General features: G+C 49.8%; 5 protein-coding genes across 5 annotated transcripts; 2 read left to right on the top strand and 3 right to left on the bottom strand.

The window, feature by feature from the left end:
* Positions 1–254: 254 nt before the first annotated feature.
* ASPSYDRAFT_53685 (HECT-type E3 ubiquitin transferase UFD4) lies at positions 255–6,150 on the bottom strand (the record flags this gene model as incomplete). The annotated part of the gene is made up of 7 exons (XM_040848729.1): positions 255–451; positions 510–659; positions 716–3,151; positions 3,217–4,879; positions 4,988–5,625; positions 5,709–5,803; positions 5,864–6,150. 7 exons carry the CDS (start codon positions 6,148–6,150, stop codon positions 255–257), a joined length of 5,466 nt encoding a protein of 1,821 aa, XP_040707917.1.
* A 2,336-nt stretch (positions 6,151–8,486) lies between these two features.
* Positions 8,487–9,470, top strand: ASPSYDRAFT_142160 (nicotinamide/nicotinic acid mononucleotide adenylyltransferase; the record flags this gene model as incomplete). The annotated part of the gene is made up of 3 exons (XM_040841218.1): positions 8,487–8,791; positions 8,864–9,134; positions 9,192–9,470. 3 exons carry the CDS (start codon positions 8,487–8,489, stop codon positions 9,468–9,470), a joined length of 855 nt encoding a protein of 284 aa, XP_040707916.1.
* A 2,060-nt stretch (positions 9,471–11,530) lies between these two features.
* Positions 11,531–12,815, bottom strand: ASPSYDRAFT_142621 (uncharacterized protein; the record flags this gene model as incomplete). The annotated part of the gene is made up of 2 exons (XM_040841260.1): positions 11,531–12,421; positions 12,480–12,815. 2 exons carry the CDS (start codon positions 12,813–12,815, stop codon positions 11,531–11,533), a joined length of 1,227 nt encoding a protein of 408 aa, XP_040707915.1.
* Positions 12,816–13,460: 645 nt separating this feature from the next.
* ASPSYDRAFT_138426 (class I SAM-dependent methyltransferase) lies at positions 13,461–14,480 on the bottom strand (the record flags this gene model as incomplete). Its single annotated transcript, XM_040840836.1, has 2 exons — positions 13,461–14,221; positions 14,297–14,480. The coding sequence occupies 2 exons, from the start codon at positions 14,478–14,480 to the stop codon at positions 13,461–13,463; spliced, it is 945 nt and encodes a 314-aa protein (XP_040707914.1).
* Positions 14,481–15,012: 532 nt separating this feature from the next.
* Positions 15,013–17,941, top strand: ASPSYDRAFT_26132 (beta-mannosidase mndA; the record flags this gene model as incomplete). Its single annotated transcript, XM_040844250.1, has 4 exons — positions 15,013–15,190; positions 15,243–15,249; positions 15,302–15,382; positions 15,430–17,941. 4 exons carry the CDS (start codon positions 15,013–15,015, stop codon positions 17,939–17,941), a joined length of 2,778 nt encoding a protein of 925 aa, XP_040707913.1.
* Between the last annotated feature and the right edge of the window lie 59 nt (positions 17,942–18,000).

Below are 18,000 nucleotides of genomic sequence, written 5' to 3'. Positions count from 1 at the left end.
TTTTAGGCTCCTTCCCAAGCCGAAGACACAGCAGGTCGTCGAAAAAGAATGAATAGACAAGGCACCCGAATGCAAGAAACTCGCCAAAGTAAACAAATTCACCCATGCTCTCGTGAATACTTCCCTCGGTTCCGAGGTAAAAGAAGTTTAAATATAACATTCATCGCGGTTCGTTCCGTGGCTTTCCATTTCCCACCACGTAGGTTTATTTTGACTTCAAATTGCTTGTGTTTTCTCGTTTTGCTTTTCCTTGATCAGGAGAGATGGAATGCTCCTTGTCCCTCCTTGATAGCAACGGATAGTCTATCTCGGAGGACATCTAGTGAGCTATAGTCGGGGAGCTTCAGGTAATTTACACATGTCATAACGCTGGGTAGGTAGTCGTCAGGCATGTATCCAGGTTCGCTTGGGCGGCAGACAACGGTGAATATTGGAGTAAGACTCTTAAAGCCTATGGTACGTATAATCAGTGAATATTCTTCTCAACTTGTAGGGAAGAAAACGCTTACCTCCAATAGGCAGTTTGGGGCTGCCCGTAACGAACTGAAGGAAGTCTCGACGTTGCTGTGTTGTCAATTCACTCATTGTCTGCAATAGATTTCGGACGCTGCGACTGTCCATGTTGAACCCGTGATCGGCTTTGATGGAGTCCATCAATGCTAGGAAAACAGAGTTAGCAAGCTCGGTTTAACTGGTATTTAAATAGGCGACTTACTTTCAATTGACCAATCCTCCTCAGCTTTTCCGAACAGCATTACGAGTTCGCTCGGCGTGAATGTTTGCAACGCAGAGTGAGGGAAGACTTGTGAAAACCCATTTCTGAAAGCTTCTACTTGGGCTTGGACCCCGCTGCCCAGGGTCATATCCACAACTCTATCGAGATAGATATCAACGTTTGACATTGTCACCGGGATGTTAGAGCCGTCTTTGATAAGCTCAATAGCAGGATATCCCGGGAGCGTGAAGTCCAGACTCAAGTCTTCGACCTGGACTCCATCTACTTCAACCTCCTCTAGAGCCTGCGCTTTCTTGTCTTTCGAAACAGTCTTCGATTCGATTTCCTTTTTGGCATTTGCGAAGCGTTTCAACAACAACAGAGACTTAGCGAGGTCATTATCGACGGCCTTGACTGTGCCAAGCGAAGGGGCCACTGTGGAGGAGGTGTCGGCAATCCGAAAGAAGGCAGGATTGAACGAGATATCAATGATTCTGGAATCCAACATTGACCGAGCAACAAACTTTCCAAGCGTTTTAAACAGCTGGAGTTGCTTTTTCCCGAATTCTGACGAGAGTTGTCCCTCGCTTAGTGGAGCAGGGAACAAACCACGGCTGCCGAAGGCGTACTCTCCAGCGTCGCCGCAATCGTTCTCTCGCCACATCTTTAATTTCTTTTTGGAGAACTCCTTGGAAACTGTTGAGTAAAACTCGAGGGTCGGCCCTAAGCCGGTGCCAACTTCTTCGAAATATTCAACCTCGAGTACACTAGGAGAGGACCCGTAGAGTTCCATGACTTTCATGGCCGACTCCAGAATGCGGCTTCTTGATATCCGCACTTTCTGTCGCTGCAGGCGGCCTAGCATTGGCCGATCATCGCGTCGATGATCGTGACGGCCGTCATCTCCGGTTTGTGAATTGTTCCACCGCATCATCGCCCGTGAGTATCCAAACGCAGTGGACTGGAGGAACAAGTGGCGCGTTTCAAACGGGAATAAGAAGGCGAAGGAGCGCGCAAGGTCCTCACTCCAGTCAGGAAGGCAACTGCTCGCAACAATCAATGGCTCTTCTAGCTGCCGATTAAGCTTGGCTGTAAGCTTGGTGTTGATGAACTGAGCCAAGGATTCAGGCTTGACGGCAATGAGTTCTTTGGTCTCCGCAAGTATGTCATCGAGCGTTGCATTCATACCATGCAGAACACGCAAAAGACTCAAAATCGAGGCAGTGGTCTGGTCTTCGCTTAGGGAAGACGGCATTCCAGTGCCGTTGTTCTGTGAACTGGAGTCGGAGGCATTGAAAGTAAGTGTTGATGACTCTGCCGGTGGCGGGCCGGGCACTCGTCTAAAAGTGACCGTGTGGATCGCAGACCACACGTTCCTTCCGTTTGGATCGAGGTGCCGGCGGTTATGATGAACAGCGCGATAGATAGTAGTATCGCTGGAGACAGGCTGGCCATCGATACTGAACTGGATATGCCAGTCAGACGCGGGAGAAGCCATAGCCGCAGCATACGAGAACGGGCGACCAGACATGGCCAGCGAGCCGTTACTCGCTGAGCTCAATGCAGAGCGAGGCCCGGATGATGACTTGGACACCGGTGTCGACTGGGATGGGGTGGATACGCGGGTACCGTCCTCTTTGCGCGCAGTAACCTTTCCTGAAGACGCTATCTCCATGTTCACAGCCGAAGGGTCGTGCACATTCTCATCAGACATGTCATCATCAAGATCGTCTACAATGGCGTTCAGCTCCTCATCATCTCCATCGTCGTCGTCGTCGTCGTTTTCATCTTCGCTCAACTGACGCTCATCGGCACATTCTAGTGGCTCATCGTCATGGTCATTACCGGTATCCACGTGCTGATCAGACCGCCTAGCTCTCGAGCGTGTTGCCGGACTGCTAGATGAGTTCTCTTTTGCACTAGCCCTGGGGTCTGCATTGGCAGATCTGTTGCTTCCGGAGGGTCGCGGAAGGTCACTACCGTTGGAACCGTTATTTTCGGCCAGCTGATCTCGAAGGCGAGCTGCATTTGCGATTTGGGACAAAATAGTGTCCCGGCTGCGAGATGCCTTTGGTCGGTCCGACAAACTGATTCTAGGATGGAGAAAGTCCTCAAGAGCCTTGAATGTCGCAATTGCGTGGATGGAAACCATGATATTCCTATAGGAGCGTGGAATATCAGAGTCCTCATCAGCAACCAACTTGAGTCGAAGCTGTTTGCCGAGCATGTATGCCGCATTGCTTCGTGTGTTCTCCAGCGAATTATGACCAACGGTCATAACTTCGAAATGCTCGGTGCGACTAAGAAGGTCTTGAAGTTTATTTATTAGGACGCCGAAGGGCGTCGTCGCCGTACTTTGACTTTGCGCTCTTTCTGAAATGGTACAGCCCATGAACGCCTGGAGGAAGGCGCCGCGGGCTTCACGCATGGATGTGCCTATATCTCGAAAAAAGAAATCAATTAGCGGCAACCTTGGGTTTTCGAGTGATAAGAATGCTCACATTTAGAGTCGTCGAAAATATTGAGTAGAGCACTGATAATCCCGGAGTTAAGGAGCTCGGAGCTAGTGATACTTTCCAATGCATCTCCTTCAAAATAAGTTGCCAGTTTGCGGAAGAGAGCAAGGCCTTCAACGTTTTGATCCCCAAGACCCGCGTAACAAGCTTCTATTCGTGTAGCAAGCTCCTGAAGCTCGTTCAGAGTCTCTAAAGCCTTTTCTCGCATTCCTCCCCCTTGGCTGGTTTCATAAAGCTCCATGAATGCGCGCGCATCCCGGACGACCATGTCATTCATTGTATTCTCCATCCTCGATGAGAATCCTGGGCCCGAGGAGGAAGAGCTCGCAGAATCCGACATATCCTCATTATCTTCATCCTCATCATCCTCGTTATCCTCAGAATCATCGGCACGATCATCATGGCTATCGCCATCACCGTCTTCCTGGCTGTCGCCGTCTTCTGCGTTTGTTTCGGCACCGCGCGCGGGGCGTACATTGGACTCCATCCCTTGATGTGAATCCTCCGAAGTATCCATAGCGGAAGCAGAAGGCGAATCCCGAGATGGTTTTCCTTGCTTTTCAGTGGATAAAGGCTCCTTAGCAAGCCTCACGATCTCCGAAATTACACCCTCGCGATGGAACTGATGTTGATAGACGTGTTCTAGCCTCTGAAATAGGAGTTCTGCGCAGCGAAGCGCTGATGAAACTAGAGAAGGATGATCTTTCTGGGACAGTATAGCTGCCAGGAACGAAGCGTAGTGCACAGAGCGAAGAGCTTCCTCAATTAGTGCGGGATCGAGGTTCTGCAACATCTTGAGTTGTGCGATGAGAACTTTTTGTCGAACCTCGAGGTTGACTGTGCTTGAATATGCATCGGTAAGTGTCGGTAGCAGGATCAAGGCAAATCGTCTCAGCTCCGCTTTGCAGCTCATTAATAGAGACCGTCGTTTCTCGGGGGATCCTTTTGGTGGAGATGACTTGAAACCAGATATCGCGGCAATTTCGGCATACGGGGTTGAGGCATCCCCGTGAGAGTCTGAACGATTGGAAACACCGGGTAAAAGCTCACAGATCACATTAAGAGTCTCGGAGACCTGCTCTTTGGGTCGATGAATTAAAGCTTGCATTACAAGGACGCTGTCCATCTTGACGGCTTGATCTTCGAGGTTCTCTGGTGGCGAGACACCAGTCAGTATCTGATAGAGGGTGTCGACCACATCCGTCTTAAGCAACTCCACCGACAATCGTGGGCTTGCCTTAGATGTAAGCGCTAAGACTCGGAGGAACTGAGTATGGATATGCGGTCCGATAAGGTTTGTGGTGCCTGGCAGAAGCAAACGTAGAACAGCCTTCAGCATGTCAGGGCTGATTAACTCCTCAAGCTTCTCTGGCTTGTGCTTGAAGCTTTCCACTATCCGGGAAACACAGAGACAACCCTGCTCAATTACCTTGGGGTCGTTGCTAGATAGAACGTTTAAGAGAATGGGCATGACATCTCGTACGACTGGAAACGAGTCGTGAGGCAAATTCCGGCAACAGTTTGCAGCCGTCGTAACTGCAGTGCGTTGTGTACTCGTCGGGAAAAAGTCAAGATAGGTCAAGCATGCCGTTAGGCCTCCTTCTCGCACAATAGATGCTGGAAAGTCCACTGAAACCTTTGCTAGCGTCTAAGATTCAGTTAGCACAAGTGCTATTGACACCTGAAAAAGAACCATAATGGATATGGTATATATGACGCCAGGAGCTGCAGGAACAAGGAAGATGGATGAACGTACACTGAGTGCTTGCTCAGCCAAGTCGATGAATTGGATGTCCAGTAACTTTTGACACAGAATCGGCACAGCACCCCCATAAACCACATTGGCCACCGATCCTCGCAATGCCTCCATTAAGTAGGCCAAGCAACGGCAAGCAACCAACATAATTTCTGGATGTTCCTCTCCGAATTCATTGGGTTGCATGAGAGTCACCAACTCTTTCACGTACGGGTCGGGAGAAAACTGGCCAGAAAGATTGTCCTCGTTCGATATAAGCAATAATTCGGAGAGTTCCTGAAGAGCAATCAATTGGACAGACGGGTCTTCCTTCATTCTGAGATTCTGGAGAATATCTCGCAGGCGAGTAGACATGCCTGTCATCATGCCAGTAAGCGCGCGAAGCGTGTTTTGAAGTCCAAGAGAGCCCCGTGATCCAAACATGCCGTTATGAAAGATATCTCCATCATCTTCCTCATCTTCCTCATCATCTAGACCTGAAGGATTTGTACCATCATTGCTATCGCTTGGTGGAGATGGCTCGTGCTCTTCGCTCCTCTCTCGCCTTTCTAAATCATCATCCGCTTCCTTCATAACGACATCGGGCCGATTTCTCGAGGAGCGTTTCTTCTGTCGATTGGGAGGAGGTGACTGGGTAGCTAAAGAGCGTTCTGCGTTGTCCAAATATTTAGTTCCTAAGAATTCCTAAAGCGGAAGAATGTGATGTTTCGTGATGTCTTACCTTGGGACACTTTCCCATGTCGGCTCGACTTTCTCCTCTGTTGGGGGGGCGAGGCTGGCTTTTTCGAAGACTCCTCTGTGGGATGTGACGATGGACTGCGAGGGAAGGCCAAGTTAGTACACTTTCGTTCTCGGTGTAGGAGAGGTTCAACGTACCCTGGGTGGGACATGGCTGGGTGGTTTCGTGTACCACGACGAGAGGCTGCAGGGAGATTGGTCGCTCGAGGTGAAGTTACACGCCGTTGTCGCTTAGATTTTCGAAGGGGGGACTGAGGATTTGGCCGCTCCGAGGAGTCCGGTGATCGATCGCGGCGTGCGGGCGCTTTACGCTTTCGAGATGGAGCCGAGCCAGCGGCGGGGGATGAGGAAGAGGGACCGGATTCGACGGACGGAGGAGAATCTGCAGCTAGTCTCGCGGCCGAGCGAGTAACTCTGGAGGACATGAGAACCCAAACTAGGAAAGCACAATAGATGAATACGGCGAATTCAGCGGTGATGGGGCAGAAGTTAAGGCCGCGGGGAGATAATTCTGGGGGCAGGTGACGGGAATCAGCCTCGAAGAGTGAGGGAGTGTTCAAAGAATGTCGATATCGGCAATAGTCAAGGATTCGGTGACTGATTCCCAAATACCAAAGCACATGGAAAGCTCAATGACTATTTGCCGAGCCTTTTGCCAGCGGGATATCGGACCTGGAGCACCAGCAGAGGGCAGAGAATGACGAGGTAGAATATTCCGAGGGACTGGGACGCTAACGTGGGGTAGAAATATGAGAGGGAATCTGATAAGTACCTGGCGGCAGTTGCGGAGGCACCAGCAGACGAAGACAGTGCACGAGAGTCCTCAAGAGGGTCCTGGCGGTGAATGTCGGGCCTTTGCCTGGCCATATGTTAATTGCTACCGAGACCAGGGCAGGAAGGGCTCGCTCGTCATCCAGCGCCGATCAACCCGCCATCCGTTACTCTATGGAGGGCAACTCGGGAGAGCTGGTCGAAAAGCGAGGCCGCTTCGGTCGTTCGCTTGGGGAGACGGGAGGGGCGAGTGATTGGGGTTGAGCGGATCGGGAGGAAACAAAGTTCTCGTAGAAGCAAACTGTAATAATAGAGATAATCAAAGGAGAGTCAAGCAGATGAATGCAGATGACAAAATGACGAGAAGTAGCTGGTAATAGGCAGCTGTTGCGTAGAGAAGAGATGGAGGAGAGATGGAAGCGATGGCCGTCAGTTGGCCTCGTTGACGTGGTTGGCTGCTCGGGCGGTGGTGACGGTGACGGCGACTGGCGCCCCGACTGCCCACCACTGGGTCCGGAGCGCAACACGCCTCCAAGGTGCAACCACCACGCCCACTACAACTCCCTGCCATGTCCAAGGTCCCTCAACTCATATTCTCTTATTTCTTAACACCATAAATTCGATCTAATGGATGTCTTGGCCGTCGTTCTCGACTACAAAGCAACGCCTGAACCCGAGCTCCTCTGGCGACCGTCTCAAAAATGTTTCAATATGTCTTGGGTGCGATGACGACTGCTTGATTTGCTTATTCACTAGGTATCAGTCATTGATTATCCCTTTGGCGGCCGGACTTCACAGCCATCGTGTACCTCATACGCTTGACAACGCCACAATAGCCTGCGTGGAGGTCTCGACGCTGTAGCGTGCTGTAGCGTGAACCGGTGAAGGCGTACACAAACCATGGGATTTTAGCATCTGCTCGCAGTTCGCTGGAACTGAGGAGTTCACTGCCACACTGGGGCAGCAGCTGGAAAGCTCGCATTACCGTCTCCTCGGTAAACTAAACTCCCACTCAAAAGTTATTTCCCATGACCGGAGAAGCTATTTACCCTAGGTCGTGGCAGAAGTTTGCGATCCCAAGCACATTGTTCTATTAACTTAACTATGAACACATTCTGAAGAATGGCAATTCGAGCAAACTTGGGGTTGAGCCGTTTCATGCTTTGACTCCTACAGAAACAATAGTTCGGTGCTTGGATATCATCGGTTGTTCCAAACCCGAATGCTATCTTGAGCAACCCCAAGCCAACCATTCATACTCACCTGCCCGCGAGCTTCAGCGGTGCATTCGTGGTGCTTCTTTTAAATACTGGAAACCTGAATATGAATTATTCAGAACCTAGCTAGTGCAGATAGCTTCCTGGCGGTCAAGGATACTGCTATAAGAATGCGCGAATGTGCCAACAGTTACAGAGCACCCTGCGGTAAATGTATACTTCGACCAAACTTCTCGAACATGGTCGAGTGGGGTAGTTCTGAATCGGCAACTAGCAGAGGCAGCCAGCCTTACATTGGGGAATAATAAATTCGGAGTATACTCCTATATCTCCGCGACGCACATACGGGATCACGTGTTCCACTCCTCGCGCCTCAGGCTGCAGACAACTACGATAATATTCATGAAATAGAGATATAGAGTAACCACAGTTCAATGGTAGGTATTGCTGAAATTTTAGGATGTTAAGTCAAGAAGAAAAGCAACGGATGGCCTCAGGCAGAAATGAGGTGATTCGAAAACTTCTCTCCGAGGGCCAGAATGGGAACAGGCCCGGTGTGGTCCGGCGAAAATTTCCCCTCTTTCTGCCTCCCCCACACGGCGGCTGACTAACGGCTGCCTGCCCGCATCCGACCTTTATCGTTCTTGATTTCCGAACTCTTCCAAACAGCCATCTTTGTTTGCTCTATTTTGATGTGATGACCGACGTTAAATAGTGACTTGCTCCCTTTACTTACTCTCGCCATATATTCTGAACCCTTCTACCTTACTATTATGGCCGATGCCGCCCAACCACAGGGCAACCATGCCCACTCGCCGCCTCCCGACCCCTCAACCCCAGCGGAGGAGTATGTCTTTCCAGAATATCGCTTGAAACGTGTCATGGACGACGCAGAGAAGACGCCATTACTGCTCGTGGCTTGCGGTTCATTCTCCCCTATCACGTTCTTACATCTGCGCATGTTCGAGATGGCGGCCGATTACGTCAAGCTGAGCACCGACTTCGAAATTGTTGGAGGATACCTTTCGCCAGTCTCGGATGCCTATCGTAAGGCAGGTCTTGCAAGTGCTGAGCATAGGTGGGTTCTATTTTCCGTTCATTCCAACATTTTTATTTGTTGGGCTATTACTGATTGCGCGCTATTTGGTAGAGTTTCTATGTGCCAGAGAGCAGTGGATGCGTCAGACTGGCTGATGGTGGACACATGGGAGCCGATGCACAAGGAATACCAGCCAACTGCCATTGTATTGGACCATTTCGACTACGAGATCAACACTGTACGAAACGGAATTGACACCGGAAATGGCTCTCGGAAGCCGGTACAAGTTGTTTTGCTGGCTGGGGCTGATTTGGTGCACACCATGTCAACCCCTGGAGTATGGAGTGAAAAGGATCTTGATCATATTCTTGGACAGTATGGGGTATGTTTAGCAACAGCAGTCCGCCCGAGATAGTATTTGCGCTAACCCCTTGCTTAGACTTTCATCGTTGAGCGGAGCGGAACAGATATCGACGAGGCGCTCGCAGCATTGCAGCCGTGGAAAAAGAATATCCACGTCATTCAGCAGCTCATTCAAAATGACGTTAGCAGCACTAAAATTCGTCTGTTCCTCAGGCGTGATATGAGTGTTCGCTATTTGATACCCGACCCTGTCATCGGGTACATTTATGAAAACAATTTATACATGGATGACGGTACAACACAACCAGCTGCCGACAAGGGCAAGGCAAAAGAGGAATCGACAGTAGTGAATTAACATTTCCCACGCTATTCTGTTTAGTTGTCAACTCTTTCGGCGGTTTATCTGACGACTCATTTCGCGGATATTATGGCAACCGACTCCCTGGGGAATTGTAATTTCTGTGTGTTATTTTAAACGCTCGCTGACTACATTTTCCTTTACGCGTTGAGTCCGAGCTTATGCTCATTGGTTTAACTGTCTCATGCAGTTTCTGTTTAACTGTGCGATTATGATAACGACATAACCCGGCTATGGTACCGGTCCCCTTCGCTAATTCGCTTGCCCGTGGCCAATGAGAAAAGGAGCGCATCCTCGAATACATTGAACTTGGTGCGGATTCCTGGACAGTGCGCAAGGTTTTTGCTTCTCGAGAATAGGCTCGGGCTCAATCATCGTTCTTTTATTTTAATTGCGGGATTCTCACCGCTAACCTGCATTCCCCTATGACGAACCATATATCATAACGATCACTGGTACTCGTTGCTGGCGGTTATTTGCTTATTTTGCGTTTCGCTGAAGTTATACCCTTTTCAATGTTTATGTACCGATATTTAGAGCCCGGTAGAGCTGGACCTCACAGCTGGACCAGTCCGGCGGATGTATATACAGAGGGTCGGAATCTTGAATACAACCTTGCCAAACAAGTACTTTGTTTAATATTAACTTTACTAAATTCGACAGGACATTGTTGCATGACTTCATGATTTTCCACTCGAATCTTAATTGAACCTTAACAAAGAGGGAGAACCACTGATCTAGCCATTCTCTGTATCATTCCACCTGACATACATGACTTGGATCAAAAACACCACCCTTCGACAAACTCAAATGTCATCAGCATAAAAGTTAATAGATAACAGAAGAAAAGAGACGATGACAGGGAAATATCCTAGAGGTTACGTTTAATCCATGCAGACCAGACGACGAAAACCAATACGAAAGGAGCAAAATTACTCCAGCTCTTTTATTATAATGCATACTATGTTGCTGAAACTCTCATCACTCGATATCAATACTTGCCGCGTTCTTACATCCTTTTGCATTTAGTATACAGTGGAGCCCGGGCTCCACCCGGTGTTTGACGGAAGCATCCGCCAGATGATCTTATCAGGATAGCTTTTTAAACTCTGCTGGTCAATACATGTAGATCTGAATTACACTGACCGTATGTAGAGGATGCTGCTGCTAGGTAAGTGCTCATATAATGACTTCAGTAGTGGAACCATGTGGGCGGCTGTCAGATAAGAATCGTTGTCAGCATACACATTCTCTGTTAGTTATTTCCGGTCCGTGTAGAACCACTTTTGCAGACGTGGATCAGTAGGTTGAAAGTAAATGTGTCTGAACTGTCCTGGCTTCTTCCACGATTTTGACCCTATACAGTATTACGTGGTGGTGTTCACCAAGAAGAGGCTGTATATGACTTTGACCCACCAAGGGTCCATTGGGATCATTTTGATTGTTTCCACACTTTTGATAAGATGAAACGTTTAGGGATCACAAAGCCAGAGTGCTGCGGTAGCTGGACCGATTTCTGGATCCATCGTCGGGCATGGGATCCGAATATACCTTCGGTTCTGTGAGAAATGACCCACGTTCCGAGGTGCTTCCTGAGTAAAATGAACTCCGGCCATATATGAAATGGAAAATTTCAGCCCAGGGGATGATGTCACAGAATTTCGACAAAAAGGACACCAGGGGAGTAGCGTAATTGGCTTGCCAATAAGAATGGATAACAATATATATATACTGGATATCAGCCGCCCCATATTTTCGTCATCTAGAGGGAGAAGTCTAGACAACCCATAATTATCGCCAACGGTAGTTGTGCATGCGAATGAAGTTGTGAAACAACAATGTGAAGAAGAAATTATGAACAGGCATCATAACAAAGGTCATATACATCGTGACGCAAGAGGATAGATAGGGCGTATTGATTAGGTTGCGCCCGCCTATCTTCCAAATAATGAGGTATGTAGTAGGTAGTGTAAAGCAGACAACTGATGAGAACGTCACGACAGAATCAAACAAGAAGCAAAAGATGCCCATGAATAATGAAACTGCAGGGGCACGATTCAGTCATTGTCATCCCATAGATCTTGAACCTCCAACATGCCGAGGATGTCATTACGGCTCTGCCCGCGCACGACAGCGATTACAGGCCTGCCAGCGTCTGGAGGTATAAGACGACGTGCTTCCTCAACAGTACACTCGTCCGAGATCAGGTGCCAGTGATCGCGGGGTATCAGATCAGTAGAATCCAAATCGTTTAATGAGGTATCCATGTCGACATAACCCCGGGAGAGGGATCGGAGTTGCCGCGGAGGAATAATCACGGATGGGGAGACAAAGACCCACGACTTTGCATTGGGGTGTTGGATTGCTGTGAGGAGGACGTCAAGAAGCTTAATTTTCTGCGTTGCAGAGGAGACGGTGGGTATTTGATCGAGAGTGGCGGTGACAAGGCTGGAGATGGAAAGGGGCCGGGGAGACTCCTCTTGGTGTTCAGTAAAGGTGGGTATTTGTGGACGAACCGGGAGGAAGTCGGAAGGTGTCGAGGTAAACGAGGTGAATGAGACACTGGACATGCTAACCGGCGTTGATGCGGTAGAAGCGGCCCCGATTGCACCGCCGGGGTGGAAGCTCTTGAATATCTCCGCAGGACCTCTTCCGGGGGAAGTATGTAGCCTATGAGCAGTGGCTATAGCCAGGGCATCACCAAGCGAGAGGGCTACTGTTGTGGAGGACGTTGGAGCGGACACCCCCATTGATGTCTCTTCGTCTTCATGTATTGGGGCTGGTAGAAGGATGCCCATGTCGGAGGGCTGGAACGACAAGAGTGGGCATGTTGATGGGTGTAGGTGGGATGTAACCGCAATGACCGTAACTGTCGGAGGGATATGAGGAAGTAGAAGGAGTAATTCTGGTGTTCGACCGGAGAAGGATATCAGGAGAAGAGTATCATTCTAGTCAGCCTGGTTAGCCTGGGTCAAATATTTATAAACCAGATGGCGGAGGTCTTACCGGTCGTACCATCCCCAAGTCACCGTGCAATGCCTCTGTTGGATGTAGAAACGTGCTGTAAATTCTCAAGCTGTTCATGGTAGCTTCCAGCTTCTGGGCAATTTTCCCACTTTTGCCCACCCCACAGCATACCAGCTTGCCTCCATTGCGGACAGTACGCGCAATTTGATCTACCGCACGGCCAAGATGGTCCTGTGCCAGCTGGTCCGTCTCATACAAACGCTCAAGATGCGCAAGAGCTGCACGCTCGGTGGAAATCACATGGATAGCCGTGCTAACCGAAGCAGCATCCTTCGTAGGCGTCAAGACGCCATCGGCAGGCTCAGGAGGGGTCATAGGGAGACATGCGAAGTCGTCCTGCATGGGCGCGCTGGAGGAGGGCATGGCGGCAGAAAGCGGAATCCGATATTGCTGTTTGAGGTGGCCCATTGCCATTGTCAAGATGGCATTCTCCAAGATGGAGTGAGGAGGGAACCGTCAGCTCCCACGGGAGAAGACCTCAGAAAAGTCCTTCGATCTCGCGTCGGAGCGAAGACTTAAGTGGAGGAGGGGCAAAGCAGCTACGGAAGACCATTCAAGGGAAGTGGAGAGATCAAACGGCGCGTTCGGATACCATGGGAGGACTTCGGAGATAAAATTTCCGCACGCAACTACTGATTGATAATCGCAACAGGAAACACCAAAATAACGTCCAATGCTACTGCAAAGCATCTTCCCTCCCCAGTCTGCGCGGGATGGCCGATGCAAGTCAATGCAGGTGCATTCGGCCCAAGGGAGACAAATCACCTCATCGGAGGCGATTCTGATGCTAAGTCGATCGTTCTCGTCTCCCCACTTGGCGATAAATAATACGGTCCGCGCGGCCCGATGAGAACCCGGTGGGCAAGTATCGACAATGACAACCAGATAATAATATACAATATCTACCCAAATACTAGTATACATAATCTCCCCGCATACGACCCCAGCCTGGACGGTCTACTAAGCCCGGGCTAGTGGTTTAATTCCCTTGTGAATAGCGGCAATTCCCCCTGTGAGGTTCTCGAAGCCTCGGCCGGGGATCATGAATCCAGCCTTCTGGATCATTCCCCGGAATTCTTCCTGGCTGGGAAACTGTTCAATACTCTCAACAAGATATTGGTAGCTCTCCCGGTCCCCCGCCACCAGCTGTCCGATCATGGGGATGGCGCTAAAACTCCACTGCTTGTAAACCGTATTGAACAAGGCGTTGTCCACCTTGCTGAATTCCATGCACGCGAATACACCGCCCGGTTTCAACACACGGTGTGCTTCCACAAGTGCCGCCTGCTTGTCCGTGAAGTTCCGGATGCCAAAAACCACGGTATACAAATCGACGGAGTTATCCGGTATTGAGGGCATGTGCTCCGCATTACCCTGCATAAACGATAGCCGATTCGAGTTGTAGTACGGAGTCTCGATACTGCGCTTTTTTCCCTCCGCCAGCATATCGGCGTTGATATCAGCGATTGTTACCCTCGTTTCGTTATCGTGGTTGATGTTTGTTGCGTGGTCTAACATGCGGAACGCAATGTCGCCAGTGCCGCCTGCAATGTCTAGGATGTTCCAGCCTCGTCCGGCGGAATCGCTGTCGCGGGATGGAAGGGCAGAGCCGGGGTTTAATGAGCGAACGAAATGATCTTTCCATAGACGATGAATGCCCATTGACATGAGGTCGTTCATGGTATCGTATGATGAAGCAACAGAGCTAAACACAGCGCCAACTAGAGGAAGCACAGGCTCCAGTCAGCTGCGATTATACATAAAAAGATTCCAATAATCTAGCAATCGAGACATACCCATTGTCTCCTTTTTATCTTCCGGCACATTTGAGAAGCCGAAGTGCGTCATTCGATCCTTCTCAGACTTGAACTCGGATTGGGTCCGTCGGGAGCAGGAAAAACAGCGGTATGAGGTTTCGCTCATGGCGAATCGTCGCCCGGTGGTGAGATTTAAACTCCTCCATAATGATCGGGAAGCCATTGTGCTCTATTATGCGGGCAGCGAGTGGGAGGGATGGAGGAAAGCCTGTGGTAGAGCGGAAATCGAGACCGCAAGAATGTTCGCAGTTGCGGCGACGCGGTGGAAATTGTTCGCTGCCTCAGGCATACAAATGCATCAGGCAGTGCTCCGCCCGGACATAGTTCGCCAACACCATTACCCATCATGAATTGTCCCATTCTACGTTCAAATGCCAAAAAGGGCTATTGAAACTCCAGCTTAATTGGATTATGAACTGTACTCCCTCAAAGAAACTTCACCCGGAAATCGGCCTACTTATGCCCGATACATATGCGGGGTTCTCCTGCTTTCGACTGTGATCGGCCTCCGCCAGCTCGGGGAATGGAGAAGCAAATGCAACATTGGGCTGCACAAGCACAGTCATTTGTCACTCTTCTGCCCATCTCGATGCTCAGATCTGCCTCCACGCCCCTCACGTCCGTGGACTGCCGGTTGAGTTTAGGCAATAAAACCCCTTCCTACTCCATATCCGCGACGAAAGCTTGACATTTATATGGATTTCCTGGAGTTTGGGACGCAAGCTGTTATTGCGTCTAATTTAGCCTGGGACCAGCACATTATGGATTTGAGTACTGTGAACTGGAGTCTATCAGGGCCAGCCCTGAATACCACAGTGCCCGCCTCTATACCTTCCCATGTCCACTTAGACCTGTTCAACGCGGGAGTAATAGGTAGGTAACCATTCAATCTGTTGAGTTTTGGAATGCCTAACAATGACTGCAGATGATCCGTAAGTGCTCGACATTTCACGAGAATTAATTAGTTGCTCAACTATCTGCAAGCTACTATGGCCTGAATGAGGTTAGCCTTCGCTGGATTGGAGAGTCAAACTGGACATACACAAGCGATCCTATATCTGATCTGTATGTACCTCCTATTGTACTAAATGCAACGATCTAACAGTGATTAGGTTGAGGGAATATGAGTCAACTTGGCTTGTATTTGAAGGGCTAGACACGTTCGCGAACATCTCGTTCTGTGGTCATCATATCGCATCCACGAACAACCAGTTCCGCCAGTATGCGTTCGATGTTTCTTCGCATCTGAAAGAGTGCTCTGGGAACCCAATAATTAGCATAGACTTTGCGAGTGCCCCGAAAACTGTCGACGCAATTGCTGCAGATCCAAGTTCACCCCAGTGGCCAGTTCAGCTAACATCTCAGTACCCAAACCGTTGGTTTATGCGCAAGCAGCAGTGCGATTTTGGCTGGGATTGGGGCCCAGCATTTGCCCCCGCTGGTCCTTGGAAGCCGGCATATTTAGTACAACTCGAAAAACCTGGCAATATTCACGTCCTAAACACCGACTTGGATATATACAGACAGGGCAATATCAACCATCTCCCGCCTGATCAAAGTCAACCTTGGGTTGTGAACGCTAGCATTGATTTCATAGGCCATCCTCCAGCGGAGCCTCAATTATCCGTCGAAATCAAAGATTTTGAGTCTGGTGAAATAATAGCCCGTCGACAAGCTGAAGCTGTTAGCGTCACTGAGGGTTCAATAACAGGAATAACGATCTTGGATGACCTCTCTCCGAAGCTCTGGTGGCCCTCAGGTCTCGGAGCCCAGAGTCTATATAATGTAACTATTACCGTCCTCGACGGATCGGAGCAGGCAGCACTTGTCAGCACAAGAACTGGATTCCGGACAATATTCCTCAATCAGCGCAACATCACTGATAGCCAACTGGCTCAAGGTATTGCCGATGGTGCAAATTGGCATTTCGAGATTAATGGGCACGAGTTTTACGCCAAAGGTTCCAACTTTATCCCGCCTGACACTTTCTGGCCTCGAGTGACCAAGGAGAAGATGTCCCGGCTACTGGATGCCGCTGCAGCGGGCAATCAAAATATGCTCCGCATTTGGTCATCCGGCGCATACCTCCCCGATTTCATCTACGACTTGGCAGATGAAAGGGGGATTTTGCTCTGGAGCGAATTCCAATTCAGCGACGCCATGTACCCAGTAGACGATTATTTTCTCGATAACGTTGCCGAAGAAGTGATATACAACGTGCGACGAGTGAACCACCATCCGTCCCTGGCTCTATGGGCCGGTGGAAATGAGATCGAGAGTCTAATGCTTCCACAAACTCAAGACGCAGACCCAGAGGGCTACCCTAAATATGTCGCGGAGTATGAGAAACTATACATCAGTTTGATTCTACCGCTGGTGTATCAGAATACTCGCTCCATCACATACAGTCCCAGCAGCACCACAGAAGGGTACATTAGTGTCAATCTTTCCGCCCCTGTACCCATGACCCAGAGGTACGAGCAACTCGAACCAGGTTTCTATTACGGCGATACAGATTACTACAATTACGACACCAATGTCTCCTTCGACTACTCTATCTACCCTGTTGGGCGCTTTGCAAACGAATTCGGGTTCCATAGCATGCCCAGCTTACAGTCATGGCAGCAAGCTGTTGATCGTGACGACCTACACTTCAACAGCACTGTAGTCGTCACCCGGAACCGCCACTATCCATCAGAAGGCTTCGGCGAGACGTACAATGCGTCTCGTGGGATGGCTGAAATGACCCTAGGAGTGGAACGCTACTACCCCGTCCCGGAGAACGCAGACCCAGTTGCAAATTTCTCCGCCTGGTGCCACGCAACCCAGCTATTCCAAGCGGACTTTTATAAGTCCCAGATCCAGTTCTACCGAAGAGGAAGCGGGATGCCTGAAAGGCAGCTAGGGTCTCTTTACTGGCAGCTAGAGGATATCTGGCAGGCGCCTACATGGGCCGGTATCGAATACGATGGTCGATGGAAGGTGTTGCACTATGTTGCGCGTGATATATACCAGCCGATCATTGTGTCTCCGTTCTGGAACTACACTACAGGCAATTTCGAGGTTTATGTAACTTCCGATCTATGGGAGTCTGCAACGGGAACCGTGAACCTCACTTGGTTGACTCTGTCCGGCCAACCGATCCCCAACAACGCCGGCACACCGACAACCCTCTCGTTTGAGGTTGGCGCCATCAATACAACCAGAGTCTACAGCACCAATATTAACGACCTAAACCTACCAAACCCGAAAGACTCCATCCTTACCCTCTCCGTGTCCAGCGAAGCATCTCTCCCCAATTCCAACGAACCAGCTTCGCTAACCCACGAAAACCACTTCACTCCAGCATTCCCGAAAGACCTAGCCTTGACCGATCCCGAACTAGAGCTCTCATACGATTCCCAGTCTGAGGTGTTCACAGTAGAGGCAAAATCAGGCGTGTCTCTCTATACCTGGCTCGACTACCCGGCCGGGTTGGTGGGCTACTTTGACCACAACGCGTTTGTCCTGACGCCTGGCCAGAAGAAGGAAATCCGGTTTATAGTTCAGGAAGACCACTCGGATGGAGAATGGCAGCGAGAGGTTTCTGTCCGCAGTATCTGGGATCAGAAAGTCAGGGATTAATTAGTTGCGTGTGGGAAGTCTTCTATGACTACCCAGTCAACAATTACATAGGTACAATT

The sequence above is a fragment of the Aspergillus sydowii genome, assembly GCF_001890705.1.
Source record: "Aspergillus sydowii CBS 593.65 unplaced genomic scaffold ASPSYscaffold_1, whole genome shotgun sequence".
Classification (NCBI taxonomy): domain Eukaryota; kingdom Fungi; phylum Ascomycota; class Eurotiomycetes; order Eurotiales; family Aspergillaceae; genus Aspergillus; species Aspergillus sydowii.
The sequence above is the reverse complement of the archived record's forward strand: the minus strand, read 5'-3'. Positions and strand labels throughout refer to the sequence as shown.